Genomic DNA, 24,449 nt, shown 5'->3' on the forward strand with positions numbered 1-24,449 from the left:
GGAGAACAATTCTCCTAACATTATAAAGGCACCACAATTATCTTTTAGATTTATTCTAATAGATTCAAGCAAAAAAGTCTATCATCTGTGAGGTATTCTTGCTTTTTTTATCCTTGTAGAACATTCTTAAGTATCAACAGTAATATACTGTAATACTCAACTCAGAAATACCGCTAAAGCATAAAAAGTTTGCTTTGACAAAAACTGAATGAAGTTCTTTGTTAAGGTAAAAAAAAATAAAAATAGATAATACACACCAAAGCATACCAAAAAAAAAAAAAAGATAAATTAGAGAATGCCATGAACTATATTATATAGAAATATTGAAGTGAAATTTGTAGAGCAAACTAAAAATATAATAATGCCTTTGCAATTTGAATCATTGCACCCCTTTGGCTCCCCCAAAAGTACCAAGTCTCTGATACCAATCAAGGAGTGGGAAGAAAAAAAAAAAAGTGTCAAAAAATAACAGTGGAAATATAAGCATTTTATATATGAGGCAGAATAACTTAAACTACTAGTGAGACAATGTACTTCCAGAAAGGGAGAAAAGGTTTAAAGCCAGGAACACTTTGAAATATTTTGCTCTTCCTCAAGGCTTTAAAAGCTGAAGAAGCTGAGCAAAATATCAAAGGAGATCTAATATTGCTACAGGTTTATCAGGAAGTAAAAAATTTCATTAAAAGACCCTCCTTCATGGAACCAAAACACACAATTACCATATGCATTCTGAGGGTAAATACATCATCTTCTAGACTCTAGATTAGGTCATAGTATTTTATTAAGGTATTCTAACAAAGTTTTATAAATATTTTTTTCAAATGTGACTGAATAGAAGTCTGTATTATCCAGAAGCATTTCTTGGGTTTTTTTCATAAGGTTTTCCTTACAGGTCACACAACATGTGTCACATTTTAAGTAAAATAGTTCAATATTACTGCTTCAAGCAGTCCAGGATTTATCTCTAAAAGCTGAAAATTAAAACAATCACTTACCCCTTTTCTGACAACAAAACGTAAGTTCCAATTTGCAAAGCAAGTCAGCATTCTCATACTTGTCCTCTTCTGCCTTAACCCAGAAACAGGATTCTGTCATTTCCTGAGGCCTGATCTGCAAGTAAGAGATTAAAAAAATATATATTAATTAAATTATGTTGATATTATGCAGAGACTGTGCTCTGTAGACTCTAAAGGAAACAAAATATGTAACAGCTCTGTAAAACACATGAACTTTTGGTATATAACTCATCTTTAGAATTGTTAATGTATTTCTGATTTGAAGATAATAATGCTTATGGTAAGTGCTTTTGGACAAACTCTAACCATATACAGTAATACAGACCACACACTCTTATCTGAGGTCTAAATGTAGCAAATTATCTTTGGTCTAGATTTAAAACCTGGGTAAACTTTAAACAGTCTCTGAACACAGCTGGTTTAACTAGATACACGAAGTACTTGACTTTTTAGATTGTAGCTTTGATTGCTTCATAAAACTCTGAAAATCTTTTTACTGATTTATTTTGGCCTACAGAATCATAGTTTCCAAAACTGACTAGATTGATAGTCTTGGTATACTTGATCCTGTCACAACTAAGAATAAAAAACAAAACAAAAACAACCACACCAAAAACCAGGCTCTTACATTTTTTCAACAATTAAATTTACGTAAGTACATTTACACTAAGGACAAATGGAGAGACCTGCAATGCTTCTTCCCACAGCCCAGGCTAGACAGATGCAAGACACTTGTTTGGAAACTGTCTAGCTATCAGTACAGTACAGTGACTGACTTCCAGTTTACTAAAAGACAGGGCAGAGCAGGACCCAGAAAGCATGCTGGTATCAAGGTGGTTTTATTCTAGACCAGAACAGATTTTTCCAGGCATCTCAGAAAGTCAACAGATACTTTCCCAGACAATTCATGAGTCAATGAAATGCAGTTTTCAGAAAACAATGAAAATCAAAGGCAGAAAGTATTCATATCTTACATAATTTTAACTAATGCATCCAATGCTCTATACAGTCTTACTCCTGACAATCTATTTACCCCAAGCTCTATGTAAGATTTTACTTCAAGTATTTGCCATTAATCAGTACTACCTTGGACCAGTTGAGTCTTTTCATGGTAACCTCAGGTCTGAATTCCTTTTTAGGCTTCATTCCAAATGGCAAAGCATATGAAGGTGGAGACCACTGTGCTCCAGGTAGGCCTGGTAAAGGCGGTGGTGGAGGAGCACCACCAAAAGCCAGAGGAATTCCCAAGCCATTCAAAAGTGGTGGAGGAGGAGGGGGAGGTGGCGGTGGTGGAATCGTTCCATTAGAAGGCAGTGGCGGAGGAGGCGGTGGCGGAAGTTGACATGGTCCTGCAGCTTCCAGTGGACCAACAGATGCATCTCCACGTGTTGATGGCAGAAAACCAGGTGGCAAGGAGCCATACTGATAGGGAAAAGAGTCTTACTCAGTTTCAAATTTTTATCAACAAAATGCTGTAACAGTTATTGTTTATAGATTAAATCCAGCAAACCAGTTGAAAGTCAGTGCCATTTTTCTTGTACAGGGCAGTCAAATATAGATTATGATGAGGCCAACATGCTTTTGATTTCATAACTGGAAGTCTCAACATTTGAAGCGGACATTCAGACTACGGGGTGTGCACCAAAACTGACAAACTGAAATGCTATATATCCCACTTGTCATATTTCACTGATCATTATCTAAGAAGGGTCTGATAGGTATCTCGATGAAATTTTATCTAGACTATCACAGTTTAGCTCAAATTAAAAAAATAATATCCCTGTCTCTGGTGTTCTTATTCCACAGATGACAGAGAAATACTCCAAGGACATAATAGCAGAATCTGAAGAGATTAGTAAGTCTGTTGAAAACAGATATTTTCCAATATAGGAGCATTCACATTCTGCAGAACTGAAAGCACAAAGTAATGATGAAAAATATTCCTTCCAAAAAAATACAGCTGCTTTACACCCTGACTTCTTATTCTACACAGTAACAACATTACACAGTATCAAGTCAGGCTTATTAGCACTTCAGTAAGTCTAAAACAATATATTTATTTCTATTATTTGAAGAACTTCTACCACAGGCCTTCAAACATTAATAAAAAGGTACCTGACAGAAAGAACAAAAGAATAAATATGAAATACTTATCTACTGGTGATACTACTAATCAATTTTTCAACTGATAATTATGAGCTGAAACAGTCCATTTCGTTTTTAAAAAATGGAATGAAATACAATAAGCAAAGTATTTAATATTTTTAAAAGGGAAGAGCTGATTATCAATAAATACAAATAAACACATTCACAACAGTATTGCTGTTTTGAATTTCTAAACATACACATTGTTTACATTGACAAATAGACACTGAACAATTAGGCTCTAATAACGAAAGAAATACATGAACAAACATCAAATACCAAAAAAGAATAAAGGAAAAAGACCAGGAGCAAAATAGTCTTAAGAGGTGGAAGCAGCCATGGTAAGTAGCAAATGATGCCGTATGGAAACCAAAGATTCCTCTTAAGATGGATTTAAGAGTACTAAGTTTCAGTAATCAATTACTTGATATTTACAAAGCATTCCAAGTATTCCATTAACGGTGCGATAATTCATGGTATGACAATTAGTGACCATAATCATATGCTATGCTCACTATCAGCATGTAAATAGTTATATTTAATACATTGAACAAGAGAAAAATTAAAATAGGAGAGAAAACCTATTTCACTCACAAAAAGTATTAAAGTATGTTTTCAAGATATACACATAAAACTACTTTCTTCATGAATGATATACAGCTCTCACTAAATTTTTTTTAGAATGCAACAATTCTTGTAATTGCTTTTTTAAAAATCTGTTTGACTTCAACATTAACAGTTAATTCTGACCAGAAACCTGAAGTACAATGATATTCTTAAGCAGAGCAAAGCAGAGCTAAACTGATTTTCCTCACTAAGGAAAATAAACAAGCTCAAAAGTATTAAAAAAAAACCCTCTATGATAAAAACATATATTTTATAACCTTCCTATATGCATGTCATCCTGAAGCTGTCTTTCATTAGCCATTTTTAGACCGGGCTTCTTATTCCAGGAAATAAGACACAGGAAAGATCACTTGGTCACATAGGCTCCTGACAGATTTTAGAGCTGAAGCAGTTACAAGTTAACTCAAGTATTACTCTCAAAAATCTACGCTATTCCTCTCCATCACATCTTAAAATATCTATTTATGTTTGAAAATTGAAAAATTATCAGGAAATGTTCTTATCCAGCCACAGGTTATTTCTTTCACTGCTGGATATCCATGGTAAAGCTTCAGCAAAGCAAACTGTGTAATGAATAATTTCCCGTGGAGGGATAAAGATCACAGTGCTGAATGCTAATCTAAAAGCACAAAACTTATTACCCTGTGTGGTTAATTACTTTGGAAATATATGACACTGAAAGCAAAACCCAAAAGAAACATAAGAAACTAGTTTAAATTAACAGAGCTCAGGCACAAAAAGGATCATCTAGGAACTCAAATGGCTAATTAGTGTGACACTACAATTCTTCGTATGAAACAAAAATAAAGGAAACTAACAGTCAATAATAATGGATAACAAGGATTCTTTGGGAAAAAACCCTCAACTGCACTATCTGAATCTGCAAAAGACGTAAAATGAAGTCCCTTTCAATACTTTATACATTCATTTAAAGTCTCTTATACCTGTGATTTAAAAGCTTGCAGTTCTGCTTCAAGTTCATTGATTCTTTCTTCTTTTTTCTGCAGTAGGGCCTGGGTCTCCTGATGAACTACAAAATCTTTTTCAAACTAAGAAAAAAGAAAAAGGAAAAAAAAAGAAAATTGTTGATACTAGCCAGTTCTGCACAGTTTCTTTAGAGTCCAAGTTTCGTGTTTGTTAAAACTCACGTTAACAATACTAAGGACACGTACAACATATCTGCTATTCAAATTTCCATGTATCCACTGAGTGGAATTACTATCACTGTTACCACTACAAGTCTTTACTTTGTGAAATGGCATAAAGTACTTAATGTAGTTTAAGTTGGAATCAGACAGAGTCGCTTAAAAAATTGATGATACAGACTCTGTAGATAAAAGTGAGTCAATTCTTATTCTTCCACTGTTTATCTTGTTGAAGAAACTGATAACTGTTCAAATAAAGTATTCAGCTGATTTTTGGGAGATCTGTACACGAAACCTTAAATAAATAGTAGAAAGACTCTCAAGGTTAACTACTTTACACCACTTTTCTCTGCTTCCTAGTCCACAAGAAACATCCAAATTCCCACTTAAATACAGAACTAATAGTAATTTGAAGTAAAAAACTATGCCATATTTAGTTACATCATTCATGAAGCTATTAAGTAATCCCCTGTGTCCACCTTATGATCACATAACATAAAAATTACTCACTTTTCTGGAAAGTTCAGAAGCCCTCTCTTCACATTCTTCTAATCTTGCCTTATCTACACAAATATCTTGAAAAAATAAACAAACACACTTGCACATATACAGGGAACACAAGATTCTTAATCACATGTATAACTTTAACTTGGGTTTTGGAACATACAAATAAGTATACCACTGTAATCATTTCCAAACACAGTACTTACCTACTAAGTGGCTGAAATTTATATCTAATCTTTTACGATACGTGAAATCCGGGTCTGTTCCACTTCTATGCAACACTATCTGGGACACACACTCTTCAATTAATTTGAAATACTGTGGACTAAAGACAGAAATTAGTTCTTTTACAGCATATTTACTTATCAATGTATACTTAAAATCTTGTCTATGAACACAATAAAGTCAAAAGATTTGGGCTGACTTATTTCCATAGAAGGGTAGGTGCGAACCCCGGAAGTCTCAAAGGACAAATACATCTGGCAGTTTATTACACAAGAACGGTTTACACAAAGCCTGAAAAAACAGCGGACCCAGAGATAAATAATTCTTTATAATATAAACTCTGCACCTTTCACCCTATGGAAATACTTCCTTCAGTTTTGATCCCTTCTGGTTTTGTGACTTTTGTAATTGTGGATGCTTGCCCAGAATATGTAATCTGTGAATTCAAACCCTTTCAGGTGGAAGAGGTCTAGCACAGGTGTACCCATTTCAGGTAAGAACTTTTGACCTTTAAGGGTACATCTGTGCTAGACCTTGTGTGAAATGCAAGGTTATGCAGAATGCTATGCAGAAAACAGATGGCTTTCCCTCCCTGTTCAGATCATATCTGGTTCCTCCAGTGTTTCCTCAAAACCAACACAAGCAGATCTTAGAAATGAAAGTATTTGGTAGCTTCAAATATCTAAGATTTTTTAACTATTTCCATGTAATTTTCCAAGAGACACTAATATGTTCACACCAACCTATACTGTATATTGAGAATACTCAATTCCCAACCAAAAGTTACTCTAAATTAAGCATATGTTCATATTTCTGTATAAAGTGCACTTCTGTGCATACTTGGTTTTGTCCTTTGACTCAAAGACACCACCAAACTATAATGCTACTACCATGATTTATAACTGATTATGAGATCTGCAGTCAATAAGGTTCAGATCTCAACAAAAATAATTTTCTATATTTATATATAAAATTGTATCCTCAGCAGAAGAGACAAAAACATATAGATAGCATTCTTATTCAAAGCTAATACTTCTGCATATGAGTTGACAAAGGAATACTTACGAATTGGAGTCCACACAGAAAAAGAATAAATTGTATTTACCATTAAATTTATGGAAGAAATATTCTATTAATGACTAAATGAAAGCAAAATCCATAATTAACATTTAACATAGTATTAAACATACCGTATAAAATAATCATTTCTTATCAGCAGAAGATGTTGGAGAATAGAAAGAAAATATCCTTCAGCGTTAGTGTCCTTAACTGTATTCCACACCATGTTGTAGACGTCATTTACTTCAGTATAAGTGTTAAGGGAAAAAATATTTCAGTCAAATGTTGGCTGATAACTTTTCTAAACAGAAATCATACCAGAAAAATGTCCATTATACACTTTATTTTGTTCATCTTCCTCTTGCTGATATCAAAAGGATATTCTAGTTCAGATCTAATATCTTCTAAACGATGAGAGAATTCGATCATGTCTTCTTCCTTATGCTCATTGAACACTTTCAGCTGAATATCTAGTGCTTCATTCTTTATGCATTTCAATTGCTGCAAAGAAGAAACAGTAGAAAGGCTTGAAAAATCAGCATCTCCATATGTAAATAAACCTTATGTTTTTAATAACTTCCATTAGTCTATGTCGTTTTAAAGTTTAAAATTACAAGAACACATGAGTTAAGTTAAATATTCAAAAGGTAAACACGGCTTCAGCCTGGCTTAGCAAGTGTCTGCAAAACAGTCTGTCACATGTTCTAAATCAAAGTCCTAAAATGCTGAGGAATCAGCGTAAGGTTCAGAGAGCACACTTCACCTTTTCATTCTTATTTCAAGACTGATTCTCATATCTAACTGCTCATGCCCAGACTTAATAAAATGCCTTTGAGAATAATTTATAGGAACTTGTTCTCCCACCCTCCCTCTCAAGCTCAAACAGTCCAAGAATTTAAATAGTAATGCAAAGAGAGACTACAGGACACTTACTGGCAATATCTCTTTCAATCCACTGCGCATAAATTCATTTCTGATGTGAAGCCTAAAATCCAAGTCATCAGGAGATGTAACGAGAGCATTGATGAGCTGCATGCAAGCTACCTGCAACAGAGGAAATATTGAACTATTTTATTTCTTAGATTTCAATTTTCATCACAGTCAAAGAGACATAATGAACTACTAATTAGACATTACATCATGTCTAATTATCAATCTACTGTAATCTCATAATTAAGATACTTAAATTTCTTATCAGCCACTGGTTCACAAATTGCCATAAAAATATTTTCTCACTACATTGAATTTTGTCATTTTATATAGCAAGTTCCTTTAGCAAATGAACTTTAGCACATCGTAAGTATCTTGATCAGCGTATTTCTCAACATATGAAAATCAATGTAAATATATATTTATCTATACATATATATAAAAAGTTAGTGACCTAATAGAAATGTTAAAGGCTAAAGTCTGTGTGAACAGTGGAAAACATATTAGAAGTCAAAATGCTGATTAAACTAAACTGAGCCTGAATGGGCTTTTTTCCTTTCTTTTTGAAAATCTTCCTCTTTAAACATATTGAGTGTCATAGAATACTTCATGGGAACCAGTACTTCATCTCAAAAGCAAGCACAGGTCAACTAGTGAGTAGTCTCTCTTCTGAAGAATCAAGAGATTCATCTTGAAAACTCATAGCCAGGAGCAGCAGGAATTCACTATCCAGATTCACAAGCCTTTAGAACAATGGCAATTTATTATCAGTCTTAAATAGGGATGACTACAGCCATGGTTTCCTTCTTTTATCCTCTTTATTGTTTGCACATCTTGCTTCAATGTACAGGAAATGTGTTGTTCATGTATTTCCAGTATTTAAGGGTTTTTTAAAGCACAAGTCAATTAGGGTATGTCTTCTGGCCTAATAAAATATGTAAAGAAGTAAAGCTATCTGTTTCAAATACTTTCCCTGTTGTCAAGCCATTTATAGTCTAGAAAAATGATGATGTATTATGCCATGGTCAAGCAAAAGGTGATAGCCGGAATATAATGTATCAGTCATCTTCAAAGTAGACATAATTCCAAGTACTGAATTTACATATGGCCAAAGAAGAACTGGATAGCCAAGCTATCTTGATACAGGCTGTAAGAAACAACAGCACTCATTAGATTTTTGAGAGGAACACACTAAGATCAAATAATAACACAGACTACAACCATGATCCTACATTTATCCTACTGAACAGAATCTAAGTATGAAAGTAGTTTTATATAACACTTTATCTGAACTGTTATGGGGGTGCACGGCAGTCAGCATAATTTAGGCCTACCTGACAGCAATCACAGCATATGTAGTTGAACTTTGGTCTACACTATAGGAGAAGGGAATAGCTTAGTTATAAGAAGAGAGATGTAGCAAGTGTAAACAACTTGTTAATTGATGTGAGAGCTGTGAACCTGTTCAGAAAATCAAGTCAAGCAGACTATGAGCTCCAGCAGGTTGTTAGGCACCCAGTGTTAGAATGACCCAATTAAGCACAGGCATTCCCACCCAGTCCCATAAATGGTGGCATTTAGAACCTCAAAGGCCCCACAGCTCTGTGCCAGGAGTTGGGACCATCTCTCCGACTTCTGGAGATGCCCAAGAGGACAAGGATGTGCAAGGGAGAAAGCTATAGCATGGTGTGGTTGGAATCACTGTACTAACCCATACAACACCTCTGCTGGAGAAAAGCTGCTACTATGACAGCATTTATTCTTATCTTACTCCATCATACAACATACCTTGCATCAACAATAACTTTAAAACTAACAGGAAGGAACAAGCTTTACACCTTCCTCTTACTTGAATTAAGAGCTGAAATTAAGTTCTGTTCCCTCAGAACTCCTATGGAACTCAGTACATGCGAATATCTATTATATTTGCATAATAATAAAAAACCAGAAAACTATTGCTTTTACTTCATTGGCATCAATAGGACAAAGCACACTAAATTAAATTAAGTCAACTGTTTGTTTCTTAATGCCAAAGTATCACTCTACACTAGGTAACAGAAAGTGGTGCTAACCCCAAAAAAGAAAACTACAAATACCGAAAAATAAACACAAAGAAAATCCTTAGACTTCACTACATCCAAATGCCACAGAACAAAAAAAAAAAAAAATTTAAAACGACCTAAGCTGCCTAGTCCACTTTTCAAAAGCGGACTGAATAAAAACTTCCAGTAATTGTCTTAACAGCACCCAATGGAGAAGAAATTAGGACCCTCCTGTTGCACAACCAAGTATTTTTGGACACTGAAAAAAGCTCCTCATATTCAGTATTTGTCCATCATGTCCTTTACAATCTTGTTCAGAACGTGTGGCCCTGTAGCTCAGTTATTTTTGCTGGTAACAGGCTACGGGCTTAGCATTAAGCTAACACCACATACTTCCAGAGTCGTCAGGCTTTCTCGAAACTTGGCTTGCCTGCCTGGAGCTCTGCTTTGGGATATTTAGATGTAACAGGATTTGTTTAGTAGCAGAATGACTACCACCCCAATAGTTTTAGATTCTGCATAGCCTTCTACAAGTTTGTGGCACAAAGTTTACTGTTACATACATCTGCATAACTAGCAGATAGCAGTATGACCCTAACTAAAACACAGCACAGACAAGTAGAGGCATGGGATGCAAGCACAGATGTGTGTTCACACTACTGAGAGTAATTTGACAAGATCATTAAGACTTCATTTAGACTAACGACAAATTCTTGGCTTTGAATATAAGCTGTATTCTTTAGGCCCACAAACTGCACAAGTTACAACGTCACAACGTGGTGAAGAATCTGATCAGCCTCATTTGCAATTTGGACGTAACAAATGCTAGAAAATGCAGGCAACCAAACAAGTTAAAATTTATTGCAACAATACCTTACAGAACATATTATCTTCTTATCTATGTATGGGCTGTATCCTTTATTCTTAAACATTTTTGTATTTGTTTTGGTATGGGTCCATTTTACCAAACCATCCACTTTATCGGTATTTGTATTCTTCTTCAGCAGCCATGATGAAAATTTTTACTTCCCCTAATTTTGCATTTATTTCATGGAAACCTGTTATACCATCACTGATTTATCTCTCCGGAGCTCTGAGTCTTTCATTCAATTGCATTTTCCTGATTCAATTAGCTCTGCCATCCAAAACCAGTAATTCAGTACATTGACAGATGCCACCACACCTGTACTCCTGTTAACATCAGCAAGGGATTTCAATGATTGTAGACTTCATTGGACAGCACTATTATACAGTCAGTAATAAAGTACAGTACTGCAAGGTTACATATATATTTCAAATAAAGTCAAACTCCATGTTGTTTGATTACACCAGAATTAGAACCTTTGTCACTGTAATCAGCACTTTCAAACACGGTATATTTTCATGCAAAACTTCAGGTGAATGGACTGCTAAGCAAGGAAACAGCGTCTATCACACTTGATTTAAACTATCAATGAAGAGGCAATCAGAGACTGAACAACATACGCTACTGTGAAAATCCTGATCAAGAGTAAACTACACTTTTATCTTTGAGAAAGCAATGCAATCTAGATGAAAAGATGTCTACAGGTGTAACTGCTCAAAAAAAAAAAAAAAGACGGTATTTTCTTTTAATTTATCAAATCGACAAGGTGCATGTGCACAAGTGCTATTCAAAAAGAACAGATAAGATAAAACAATTAAAAGTAAGAAACACATCAGTAAAAACGTACTGCTTTCTAGTACTTTAGTCAAATTTGATCAAGTTGGAATTCAATTGCAGTTCATAACCAGAACATACTTTAGCTTTCCTGGAATAAACAAGACAAAGATCTACTGGACTACGCTGGCAAACTACCTCTATAGTATCACAGAATCACAGAATGTTAGGGGTTGGAAGGGACCTTGAAAGTTCATCTAGTCCAACTCCCCTGCCAGAGCAGGACCACCTAGAGTAGGTCACAGAGGAACACGTCCAGGCGGGTTTTGAATGTCACCAGAGAAGGAGACTTCACAACCTCTCTAGGCAGCCTATTCCAGTGCTCTGTCACCCTCACAGTGAAAAAGTTTTTCCTTATGTTAATGTGGAATCTACATTAACAGTACATTAACAGTAATACTACAAAGAAAAAGAATAGTGAAAGTTACAAACAGAAGTCTACAAAAAGCAGAATTAGAAAAGGTTATGCAAGAAGAAACAAACACAACTCTAAGCAAGACATTCCTTCGACATCTACATTTGAGGACCTACATCTACAATTTTGGACCTGCCTCTGGCCAAGGCCAAGCTAATCAGTGGCTCTGTGAATAACTATTTAAGAGTGAAAGAAGGTGTTGGTCGAGTTCTTTGTTCAAGGTTCTTTGCTGGTGAGTGGAGGAGAGGAGGGGGTTGTGAGAGAAACAGCCCTGCGGACACCCAGGTCAGTGAGGAAGGAGAGGGGGAGGTGTGCCAGAGCAGAGGTTCCCCTGCGGCCCATGGTGGGGTGGCGGCTGAGCCCCTGCAGCCCCTGGAGATCAGCGGTGGCCCAGAGGTTGGCCTGCAGCCCGCGGAGGGCCCCAGGCCGGAGGAGAAGGGACCGGGCCCGAAGCAGCCGTGACTCCGAGGCAGCCCGCGCTGGAGCCGCCCGTCGGTGGGAGGGCGGCAGCCCCGGGAGGGACCCGCGCTGGGGCGGTTCTGGGGAGCTGCGGCCCCGCGGGAAGGACTCCCGTTGGAGCAGTGGGTGGAGGGCTGTCTGCCGTGAGAGGGACCCCGCGGTGGGGCAGGGGAGGGCTGCGAGGGCCCCTCTCCCTGAGGAGGAAGGAGCAGCAGAGACACCTTGTGCCGGACGGACTGTAACCCCCATTCCCTGCCCCCTGCGCTGCTGGGGGGGAAGAGGGAGCAGAGCTGATCCTGGGAAGATGGGAGGGGCGGGGGGGGGGGGGGGGGGGTGTTGTATTTAAGGTATGGTTGTATCTCTCATTATCCTTGATGGTGGTGGTTGTCTTGTATTAAATGTATGTTATCCCCAACTTGAGTCTGTCTTTTGCCCATGACCATAACTGGTGAGTGAGCCCTCCCTGTCCTTTGTCTCGACCCTGGAGCCTTTTGGTTCTATTTTCTCCTGCCCATCCCTCAGGGGACAGGGCAGGGGCAAGCGAGTGGCTGCAGGGGTCTTTGTTGCCAGCTGAGTGGGCTCAAACTATAACATGGGGGAATACACCAAAGCCAAGAGAAAAATAAAAATGCCCCTCTTAGCTTGATGGCTTACACATTGCAATCCAGAAGGGTGGGAATCTCCTAAAGGAACTGTGTCATATGTACAAAGGTATATGAAATGACTTTTGAAGTTCATGTGTGGGCAACTATATTAAGCCTTGAATTTCCACTGGTTACATGAGAGTTTAGACATCTAGTTTAAATGCTTGATAAGTTGGCTTACTTGCAGACTAAATCCTGTTCATTGTATTACATTGCTAAAGAAAAAGATGTGCCTCTTACTTAGAAAGCTCATTTGTTCCCAATGTACAATGTTTAAAATAAGTCCAATATTCTACCTCCACCTGTGTCTATTTGAAAGTCTCAACCACAAAAATGACTCAGAAAAACAAGTAGTAGTCTGTCATGATTTTTTTCAATTACAAAGATAGAAGTATGTGGCTTTTGTTTAGAAATACCAGATTACCACTTTCTCATCTTAAAGTAGTGCTAAAACTGTTTAACAACATACTTAAAAAATTCTGAACTTTCAAATACAGACTGGCATTTAGAATTATTAAATTACCAGAAAGCACTATTGACTTCAGATCTAACAATAGTCAAACAGTGAGTTTCTTTCCTGCTTCTATCTGGACTTCTGCAAGGCCTTTGACACAGTCCCGCACAACATCCTTCTCTCTAAATTGGAGATGGACTGTTCAGTGGATAAGGAATTCGCTGGATGGTCACATCCAGAGTAGTGGTCAATGGCTCGGTGTCCAGATGGAAAACAGTGACACGTGGTGTCCCTCAGGGGTCTGTACTGGGACCAGCATTGTTTAATATCTTCGTTAATGATATTGACGGTGGCATTGAGTGCACCCTCAGGAAGTTTGCTGATGGCTCCAAGCTGAGTGATGCAGTCGATATGCCAGAGGGACAGGATGCCATCCAGAGGGACCTGGACAGGCTGGAGAAGTGGGCCCAGGTGAACATCATGAGGTTCAGCAAGGCCAAGTGCAGGGTCCTGCACCTGGGCCAGGGCAACTGCTGGTATCAATACAGGCTGGGGGAAGACATGCTAGAGAGCAGCCTTCTGGAAAAAGACTTGGGGGTACTGGTGGATGAAAAACTGGACATGAGCCACCAATGCTCAACTGCAGCCCAGAAGGCAAATCACATCCTGGGCTGCATCAAAAGAAGTGTGGCCAGTAGATCAAGAGAGGTGATTCTGCCCCTCTACTCTGCCCTGGTGAGACCTCACCTGGAGTACTGCAGCCAGCTCTGCAGCCCCCAGCACAAGAAGGATGTGGACCTGTTGGAGCATGTCCAGAGTCGGGTCACAAAAATGGTCAGAGGGCTGGAGCACCTCTCCTATGACAACAGACTGAGAGAGTTGCAGTTGTTCAGCCTGGAGGAGGCTCCGAAGGGACCTTATCGCTGCCTTCCAATACCTGAAACGGGCCTATAAGAAGGCAGGGGAAGAACTGTTCACAAGGGTTTGTAGTGATAGGACATGGGGTGATGGGTTTAAGATAGAAAAGGGTAGATTTAGGTTGGACATTAGGAAAAAGGTCTTTAATATGAGGGTGGTGGATCACTGGAATAGGTTTCCCAGAGAGGTAGTGGAAGCCTCATTGCTGGAGTCATTCAAGGTCAGGCTTGATGAGGCTCTGAGCAACCTGACCTAGTTAGAGATGTCCGTGCTTATTGTAGGGGGGTTGGACTAGATGACCTTTAGAGGTCCCTTTCAACCCAATACATTCTATGATTCTAGAACTCTAAAGTGTGGCATCTAATCAAAGAAATGCAGTAGAACTAACAGATACAGTAATTTCTTCCACAGAGAGAGTCTGGCCAGTCTCTATTGCTGTTAATAAAGGATCAGACCAAAGAGAAACAGTCCAAAGAGTTGAAAGAACTTCTTAAGGGAGAAAGGAAGCTATAGATAAGCAATTATTTTCTTCAAGTGCTTGTCTCTACATGCATTCATACTACACACAGTTCCAAGGAGTATCCATTCATAATTTATTCGTCTTCAATATTTCTAATTAAGAAAAAAATAAAGAACAATTATCCCAAATGTAACATCATTCCTTGACAATTCTCGAAGTCGGTAACACTTAAGGAAAATGCCTGTGACAGTCCACTTGACAGCTCTATAAATGTCAGCTCTTGGGACACAGAATAATCTGTCACTGCTTGCACTCCAGACGAATGGGCCCTAACCCATTGTTGTACACTCAGTTACCTTGGATAAGATTCTGTAAACAGACTGACAGCCTTTTGAATTTTCAGCCATGGACAAAATGTGGGAAAGATAGGTATCAAAAAAGATGTCTCATCTTCAATGAATGAAGAGGTACTTATACTGAGGTAGTATGAGGTTCAGTAAAGACAGGTAAATTAGCTTCCTAGGAAGGCAGAAGTCATTGTGAGGAAACCTTCCGGGCAAATGGTCTCTATCTAACACCAATTCATGGCATAGATTCTGTAGATGGAGGTATTTTGTCATTCTGCCCTTGAGAAGATGCATGAAGAAGTGAAATTATTTTAGGCTTTAACAGCAAGAGGCATATGGTAATACACAGCACTAGTGTACTTTCTAAAATTTGTTGTGGTGCTGAGGACTGCAATTTCTAAGTTCTCTCCCCTGAGCAGCACCTCTAACCCAGACAGTAATTACATCTTGAGGGTACCCTGCTGTTTACAACACGCATGCAGTGAAGGCATGCAGAGGCACTTTCCTTTCTTCATGAAAAAGCCAAGAGCAAATCTTTCAGTTCACCTGGCAGTCTAGTTAGATGCTTCCTTCCCTTCTTCATCCCTTAATAACTGCAGCTAAGTATAGTCTGCCATGTTAGTTTTCAAAGGCCTTTTGGTTCCACGAGTATATGCCACCTGGAATGCTTTTAACATCCTGCTGCCACACGGTAGGGAAATCTACAGTACTTGACCTTGTATGTTTATCTAAAAGATGGGCATACATTGATGGACACAAACACATTATTTTTGGTAGGGAAGATTTTTGCACCGATGATGATAGAGTTCACCCAGAAAAATCAAAATTTTGAATGTTTTCCTCCGTGTGAAACTAGACCAATGAGATTAGATGTATTCTGCTAATTGAGGAGTTACAGCTCCAAACTCTAATCCTTTGTGATTCTAACTGATGATGACTATCAAGTTACAGGATGCATTTTCTGACGATTCCACAGTCTGTACTTTAAACCTGCATTTTTCCCAGTTGAAAACTAGACAGAATATACCTGGCCCTTTTCTCCTGGAAAATGTCAGGTACATCTTAGTAGCTCAGAGAAGCTTTTTCCTTGCATAGACAAGAAAATTAATACTAACTATTTGGTATATCTTATCATCTTATGTCATATATTGCCCATTTGAATAAGGGGAACTGCAGTAAAATTAAGACTTCATTCAAGAAGGAAGTCTTAAAGCACAGGAGCAGGCTGTCCCCATGTGCGTAAGATGAACCGGCAGGGGAAACAACCAGCCTGGCTGAACACAAAGCTTTTGCTGGAACTTCGGAGAAAGAGAGGAGTCTACCATATTTGGAAGAAGGGGCAAGCCGCTAAAGAAGAGCACAGGGATTTAGATAGGCCATGTAGAAAGAACATTAGGAATGCAAAAGCTCAGTTAGAACTCAGTCTGACCACTGTTGCAAGAGATAATAAGTGTTTTTACAAATACATTAACAATAAAAAAAGAGCCAGGGAGAATCTCTATCCTTTATTGGATGTGAGAGGGAACATTGTCACCGAGGATAAGGAAAAGGCTGAGGTACTTAATGCCTTTGCATCAGTCTTTAATAGACTAGTTATCCTTAAGGTAATCAGCCACCTGGGCTGGAAGACAGGGATAAGAACAGAAGGATTCCCTCATAATCCAGGAAGTAGTAGTTAATGACCTGCTATGCCAATTGGACACTCACAAGTCTACGGGGCCAGATGGGACCCACCTGACAATACTGAGGGAGCTGGCAGAGTAACTTGCCAAGCCGCTCTCCATCATTTATCAGCAATCCTGGTTAACAGGAGAGGTCCCGGAAGACTGGAGACTTGCCAATGTGATGCCCATCTATAAGAAGGGCCAGAAAGAGGATCCAGGAAACTACAGGCCTGTCAACCTGACCTCAGTACCAGGGAAGATTATGGACCGGTTCCTCTTGGGTGCACTCACATGGCAAGTGCAGGACATCCCGAGAACTAGGCCCAGCCAGCATGGGTTCATGAAAGACAGGTTCTTTTTGACCAACCTGATCTCCTTCTATGATCAGGTGACCCACCTAGTCAATGAGGGAAAACCTGCGGATGTCATCTACCTGGACTTCAGTAAGGCATTTGACATGGTCTCCCACAGTATCCTATTGGAAAAGCTGGTAGCTCATGGCTTAGACAGGTGTACTCTTCGCTAGGTTGGAAACTGGCTGGATGGGCAAGCCCAGAGAGTTGTGGTAAATGGAGTTAAATCCAGCTGGCAACCAGTCACAAGCAGTGTCCCCCAGGGCTCAGTACTGGGGCCAGTCTTGTTTAACATCTTTATCAATGACCTGGATGAGGGGATCGAGTGCACCCTCAGCAAGTTTGCAGATGACACGAAATTAAGCGGGAGTGTCAATTTGCTTGAGGGTAGAGAGGGTCTGGAGAGGGATCAGGACAGGCTGGATCGATGGGCCAAGGTCCATTGTATGAGGTTTAACAAGGCCAAGTGCCAAGTCCTGCACTTGGGTCACAACAACCCCACGCAGCGCTACAGGCTTGGGGATGAGTGGCTGGAAAGCTGCCTGGCAGAAAAGGACCTGGGGTGCTGGTTGACAGCTGGCTGAACATGAGCCAGCAGTGTGCCCAGGTGGCCAAGAAGGCCAACAGCATCCTGGCCTGTATCAGAAATAGTGTGGCCAGCAGGAGCAGGGAAGTGACCATGCCCCTGTACTTGGCACTGGAGAGACCACACCTTGAATACTCTGTTCAGTTTTGGGCACCACAGTATAGGAAAGACATTGAGGTGCTGGAGCGGGTCCAGAGAAGGGCAACAAAGCTGGTGAGGGGTCTGAAGAACAGGTCTTATGAGAAGCGGCTGAGGGAACTGGGGTTGTTTAGCCTAGTGAAGAGGAGTCCGAAGGGAGACCTTACTGCTCTCTACAACTACCTAAAAGGAAGTCGTAGTGAGGTAGGTGGCAGTCTCTTCTCCCAAGTAACTAATGATAAGACAAGAGGAAATGGCCTCAAGCTGCGCCAGGAGAGATTTAGATTGGATATTAGGAAAAATTTCTTTACTGAAAGACTGGTTAGGCATTGGAACAGGCTGCTCAGGGAGGTGGTGGAGTCACCATCCCTGGAGGTGTTCAAAAGACGTCTAGATGTGGAGCTTAGGGATATTGTTTAGTGGTGGACTTGGTAGTGTTAGGATAATGGTTGGACGTGATGATCTTAAAGGTCTTTTCCAACCAAAATGATTCTACGATTCTAAGATTTTCTACTTCACTTTCCTCACTCTTACTGCATTTGTAGAAATGGCTGTAAAGAAGATGCGTATTTATTTAAATTCTGGTTGCCAGATTAAAGTGGCTGTAGATTTGGATTTGGTACAGACACTATATTGTTGTTCATCAATTATTTACCCTTGCTAATGACAAAAAAATCTTAGTAACAACTTTGAGATTGAAATTTTGTACATTAACATGGATCTTAAATACTTACTATCGGTCTCTACATTTAGATAAAGTGAGCTTTGCTCTGCTTCATCCTATTACATACACAGTTATGGAAAGGATCTCATTGGCACAGAACAACTAAGAATCATCAAGTGATTCAGTTAACCAAACTTACCACAGACCATACCATCTCACATTCTCATACTGTTAGCTGAAAAAAAAAGATGAAATGGTATTCCCTTAGAACTAAAAATATTGAGAGGGTAACGCTACTGATAAATAGATAAGACCCTTTACTTGTCACTCTTCCATTAGTTAAACCGCCTGCTTGAGGAACAGTGATGAAAGATGACAATTAGAGAGTAGAAGCATTCATTTGATTCTACAAGAAGAATGAGAAGAACTAGGCAACACACAACTGGTTGTTGTTTCTTCCTTGTCTTAAATACAGGAAAATGGGTTGTGTCAGAAGAGCTGTATTTCCTGCCTCCGTGACTTGAACCACCAAACTATTAGACTTCTTCAGTTGTCATCATAAGTATACGAGGTACCAGTTTACCTTGCGTGCATTTTCTTGAGCACAGGCTCAAGATGTTAAACTACGTTTACTTTAACAAAACCAGAAAGTAAATATTACTCCTGGCTGTAGTTATATTCTCAAACTAAGATCACCAATCTTGTCTTGAATCAAAAACATTTAAGTACACTTTCCATAATTTTGAATTTTATGCAAGACAAAAGGAGAATATCCTTTGCTTTCAACAAATGCAAAAAGTAGATACACAGAGCTTCCACTATAAATACAAAAATCATCATGCTGAGGCCCTTTACATATTCAGCCTTCAAGTAACAGAAATGTTAGTCAATTCAAAACTGAAAAGGTCAGTTGTTAGTGTCAAATAGAACTGCTGCAAAGCAAGTCTACATATATCAAGCAGATAATCAAGGCAAGTATGACAAGTAACTGACAACTGCAAACTTTTGTCTCATTAAAACACTGTCAAATTAACCACCAGGTCAATGTCATTGTTATAAAAGTTTACAACTGATTCACATGAGGAGCTTTGATTTTTCTGGTCTTAAAAAAAAAGAAATCTAGGAACAATTTGCGGAGTCTGAAAAAGAAAATAAAAGCCTTTTAGCAGAAAGAACATGTTCAAATGGAATTTGAGCTAACTTTTAGTAAAAGTTTCCATGTCTACATTAGATACAGCAAATGAAAGAGCAAAATGTTACCTATTTTCAGGAACTCCAGGGTAACACTCTCAGTAAAGCCAAATTAATACATTTAGCTTAAGTATTACAATTGTAACATTTGGAGCAAATTCTGTTTTAATAATGCTCCTGTCTTCTATATCAGAGGATAACAAAACACCAAATGGAGGTATAGCACAATCATGAGAAGGCATAACTAGCAGAAAAGTACTTGTTTAACATCTGAAGAGTAGTCCTAGAAAAACGAAAGTCATGACTGCACAGTTAACAACTCAGCTGAAGTTTTCTGCACTGATTTATTTCTCTCATCAGTGCTATCTCACTAATGAGGTTGTGCATCACTGTAAACAGTGAGTATGAAAGTGCTCATGTTTATAAGAAAGATCTAAGTGGTTAGAAATAATCAGCTATGATCATTTTTCCTTGCATATCAACTGCCTCAACTGCCATTAATATTGGTTTCTACCTGTTTCTTAAAGGAGTTCACACAGGATTATAATTTCTCAAGCCTATTCCCAAATGTTAGTCCAAAAGAGCTGCTATCTGTTCACCTTCAGTTTAATCTGTTAGGCATATTTACAGATTTAGAGAGGTCCTTATAAATTTATTTTTTTCATTTTTAAAAAGGGGGAAATGGGCAAAACGCCCAGTTGGGCACCCATCATGGGGCAAATGGAGAAGTACATGGGACTAATTTAATTTACCTGCTGCTTCAAATAAAGTAGGGGGCTGCTTTTAAGGCAGTTTTCATGGGCTTTTTGAACTGTATAGAAAAGAGAGTCATAGAAAGCTTTTTCTCCCTTATAAAAACTACACACATGCAAATATATACAACTCCTGAGCATTCAGGATCACATTTGGAAGCCTAACAGTCAAAACAAAATGCTGTTAATTTCAGGACTCTGAATACCTGTAAGCTAGTAAAGAATAGTCAGAGAAGTATTACTCTTCATACTGTTAAAATTCAGGCATCTCGTAAGTGCTGTGATGGACCTGGAATTTCTCAAACCTTTATATGCTCTATAGAGAATACAGGCTCTTAAATTCTCTTAAGTTAGATACAATATCCTGAAATTGGAAAATACAATTTCCATGACATAAATCATTTCTCCCTACTGAGTCAAAACAGTTTTTAAATGTATAGATATCCATATTCATGACAAAGAAAGAACTGTCTGCTCAACCAATATAAAGAGACACTGAACTGCCATTATTCAACATTAAAACTAATTTCTGCCTTTGGACTTGTTTTTTTTTAATTCTTTGACTGATTATTTTTATGCATAAAATATTCTTAATACAGAATATAAAAAAATTTCACCTTATTGATTATGTAAAAAAATAGAAATAAGCATAACAGAAAATCAAACTTTTCATATTTTTGTTTTTCAGGTTGATCAAATCAGAACAAAATTTTTTACTTATATCATGACCTGATACCAAGGTAAACCAAGCAAGTGAAACAAGTAAACCATGAAGGACTGAAAAACAAGCAAACAAAAAAAGCCCCAGATGCAGTAAGCAAAATGTTATATTGTCCTAAAAGTCCGACATGCTCAAGCTTGCACACCTGCCCCAAATTTATACTGCCTACTATCTCAAGGATGCTAAAATACGGAGAAAAAAAATAATCCTACTGAACAGGAACTTGTTAACTCAACACCATTCAACTTGAAATCTAAATGAAACAGAGACCCCAGAGGAGAACAGAAATATGAGATCATATATTTGAATCTAATATTGAAGAACCACAGTGATTCTTGGAAAAATATCTAAGGTAAAGATCTGCTGCTACAAGAAGTTTACGTCCAATCTGGAAAATGAAGATTCAAAAGCCTTGGAAAACAAGATATTTGTTGTCTTAGAGTCTACAATTTCCTTCTGCAGTCCCTTTCCATTCCCATTACAACTGGAGCTAAAAGATTTTTCTCCCTCTCCTTGCTAATCTTAACTGTAGGCTCAGCCCTACACAAAGCTCCCCAGCCACTGCTTAAAGAAAAACATGTGTTATGCTATAGTTCTCTTTACAGCCACTTTCCAGCCTCACTCCAGCCTTTCCAATACGTCTCCTTTTCGACCCTTAAAGGCAATGACTATGATTTTCAATACATTAGCAAAATACACAAATTGGAAAAAAAAAAAAAAAAAAAAAAAAAAAAAAAAAAAAAGGAAAAGGAAGACAGACAAATCCTTCTGCACCAAGCCAGAATCAGTATCATCTATATGAAGCCAATACCAACCTGACACATTTTTAAAAACAAAAAAACAGATGAAAATATAAGAACAAACAAAATATCCCACATTTCCAGCCAACAAAAATTATTGCTAGGGGGAGAGCCCACTTGGCCCTGAAGTTGACTGTCTGAGGTTCCTAAGCAACTTTGACTACCATCACTGGTAATGGAGTGCAATATGCATCACAGGCATTTAGAAATCTTCAAGGCTGAAGTGAAGGAACGACAGAATCCATAAATTCTCTGATTTGGTTTTCATCCAAAAGTTTTAAACTCGGTGTAACGAATTTATGCTGAGATAAACATACTTTTACAAGATTAAAAAAAAAAAAAAATCTAATTAGAGTATTGCCCTTCCCTCAGTTATCACCTCACCTACAAATTACATCACAGCTGTGTATTCCTACTGTCAGAAAACTGAGCAGTAATTCAAAGCTGAATTTGTTCTGTCACAGTAACTGACTCCCACTATGGCTATGACAGCAAAATTTAAGGAAAGAACAAAAAAAATAAAATCTTGCTATCAGATCCATTGCTCAGGACAGAAAACACAGATACTTATGCACACTACAACAAACAAACAAAAAAAAAAGGAAAACAAAGAAAATAAACAGAAGGCAACCATTTCTCTGTAAAATCAAAGTAACCAAATTTAACTGACTTTATGCTGGATAGTAATTTTCTGTCTCCTTCATCTTTTGTATGATATTCCCTTGACCTCAGTTTAGCACTCCTAGAATGTGTATTCTAGAATGTACTTCAGAAAACTAAGTATTTTGGCAATGATTTTCACAATACTAGTTAAAAAAGAAACACAGTTTGTTTACTCAACAAGTTACACTACAAATTAATATCTAGACTACTAAAAAGGGTTAGAAAGCAACTTATTCAGAGACTACAAATAAAAAAGGTAAATACGTAATTTTAACTGCAAAAAGCTCTATTCTAGAATGAAGAGGCCTGAAATCACATAATAGGAAGCTGAAGATTGGTGCATCAAGGGGTGCCATCCAGAGGGACTTTGACAAGCTGGAGAAGTGGGCCTGTGTGAACCTCATGAAGTTCAACAAGGCCAAGTGCAACATTCTGCACCTGGGCTGGGGCAATCATCAGTATCACTGCAGGCTGAGTGAGAACAGATTGAAAGCAGCCATTCAGAGAAGGACTTGGGGATATTCATAGATCAAAAATTAAGGTATGAGCCGGCAAAGTCTTCGTGCAGCCAAGAGTCAATCGTATCCTGAGAAAGTTGTGGATGCCCCAACCCTGGAAGTGTTCAAGGTCAAGTTGGACTGGGCTTTGAGCAGCCTGATCTAGTGAAGGATGCTCCCCTCACTGTAGGGGGGTTGGAACTAGATGATCTTTAAAGGTCCCTTCCAACCCAAACCATTGTAAGATAGAAACAGTAAGAAAGAAGGGATAATTTTTCAAAAGAGAATCCTATCAGTACCAGCATAATTCAACTACAAATGAGTCCCTACCTCCAAATACTTCTTTATGGTTAGCTTTTCTGTGAGATAGATGAAACAAAGAGCAGTCTTTACTGTCAGACATGGACTATTTAATACAAAAGGTTATAGTGGAGTAACACAGTCTTTTCTTTCAAATCTGAGATTCATCTTTTATCATTTTTGTAATATTCACAAAGAATGACAATTAGAAACAGTTTTTGGTTCAACTGAATTACATGAAAATCAATACGAGTTAGTATTTACACTCTTAGAGCAATGATTTATAATGATCATTCAAATGCACTATAATACCTTGTGTCTTTCTGCAGTAAACTCTACATCCAACAGAAGCAAATTGAAAATTGAAAATAAGGTGAAAGATTTATGTGCTCAGACTCTCTGGGTGCAATTTTATGAAATCATAAAGTAGGCATAAGGGGCGGATTTCTTGCTGATTTAAACATTAATTTTAAAAAGCAGTTGACTAAAAAACTTTCTTTTTTACTGTTATTAATCTTTAAGTTTCAGTAAATATCACCAGTAGTGAGATAATCTTTTTACATATGAATATGACTCATTCTTTATTTTAAAAGGCAGTATAAATTTATCTCCCAAAGTCTGTAAGATTTGGGCAAATAGAAATCAACATACTAACCTGCAACACCCCTGTGTTTCTCAACACTGAATCTTACAAAAACTCATTTTAAAAGATAACATTGTAAACAACACTCCAAAATTTGACCCTTATTTGAAACATTTCTTATTGTAATGACTTGTTTAATGCAGAAAAATAAGTAATTTTATTTTTACTTGTTGCAGAGGTTTGTGAAAGAAAATTTGCTTACTTGAAGCTGAACTGAGTTATCCTGAAGACCTTCTACAATAGGAGAGAATCTATCAACATTCCTTTCCTCTGCTGCTGCTGTTACAGCTTCTAAAATTTTTTCAAGGCTGCAAGAAAAGAAAAACATTTCAGTCAGGAGAGATACTTAACCTTGTTGTTCATTTGTTTTCTGAAGAGCCATGTTGCC

At 37.9% G+C, this 24,449-nt stretch overlaps 1 protein-coding gene across 2 annotated transcripts in view; it reads right to left on the minus strand.

Moving 5' to 3' along the window:
- DIAPH3 (diaphanous related formin 3) overlaps positions 1-24,449 on the minus strand; it is a 272,276-nt gene that overhangs the window by 192,778 nt on the left and 55,049 nt on the right. For both annotated transcript variants that reach the window (XM_086481984.1, XM_086481982.1), the window contains 9 exons: positions 24,264-24,369; positions 7,655-7,765; positions 7,104-7,222; positions 6,853-6,969; positions 5,644-5,762; positions 5,444-5,508; positions 4,733-4,837; positions 2,103-2,438; positions 996-1,110 (listed from right to left, as the gene is read on the minus strand). In XM_086481984.1, the coding sequence (XP_086338110.1) occupies positions 996-1,110; positions 2,103-2,438; positions 4,733-4,837; positions 5,444-5,508; positions 5,644-5,762; positions 6,853-6,969; positions 7,104-7,222; positions 7,655-7,765; positions 24,264-24,369 (1,193 nt within the window). The remainder of the gene's footprint in view (positions 1-995; positions 1,111-2,102; positions 2,439-4,732; positions 4,838-5,443; positions 5,509-5,643; positions 5,763-6,852; positions 6,970-7,103; positions 7,223-7,654; positions 7,766-24,263; positions 24,370-24,449) is intronic.

Source organism: Leptosomus discolor, chromosome 1 (assembly GCF_034619465.1).
Source record: "Leptosomus discolor isolate bLepDis1 chromosome 1, bLepDis1.hap2, whole genome shotgun sequence".
Lineage (NCBI taxonomy): Eukaryota > Metazoa > Chordata > Aves > Leptosomiformes > Leptosomidae > Leptosomus > Leptosomus discolor.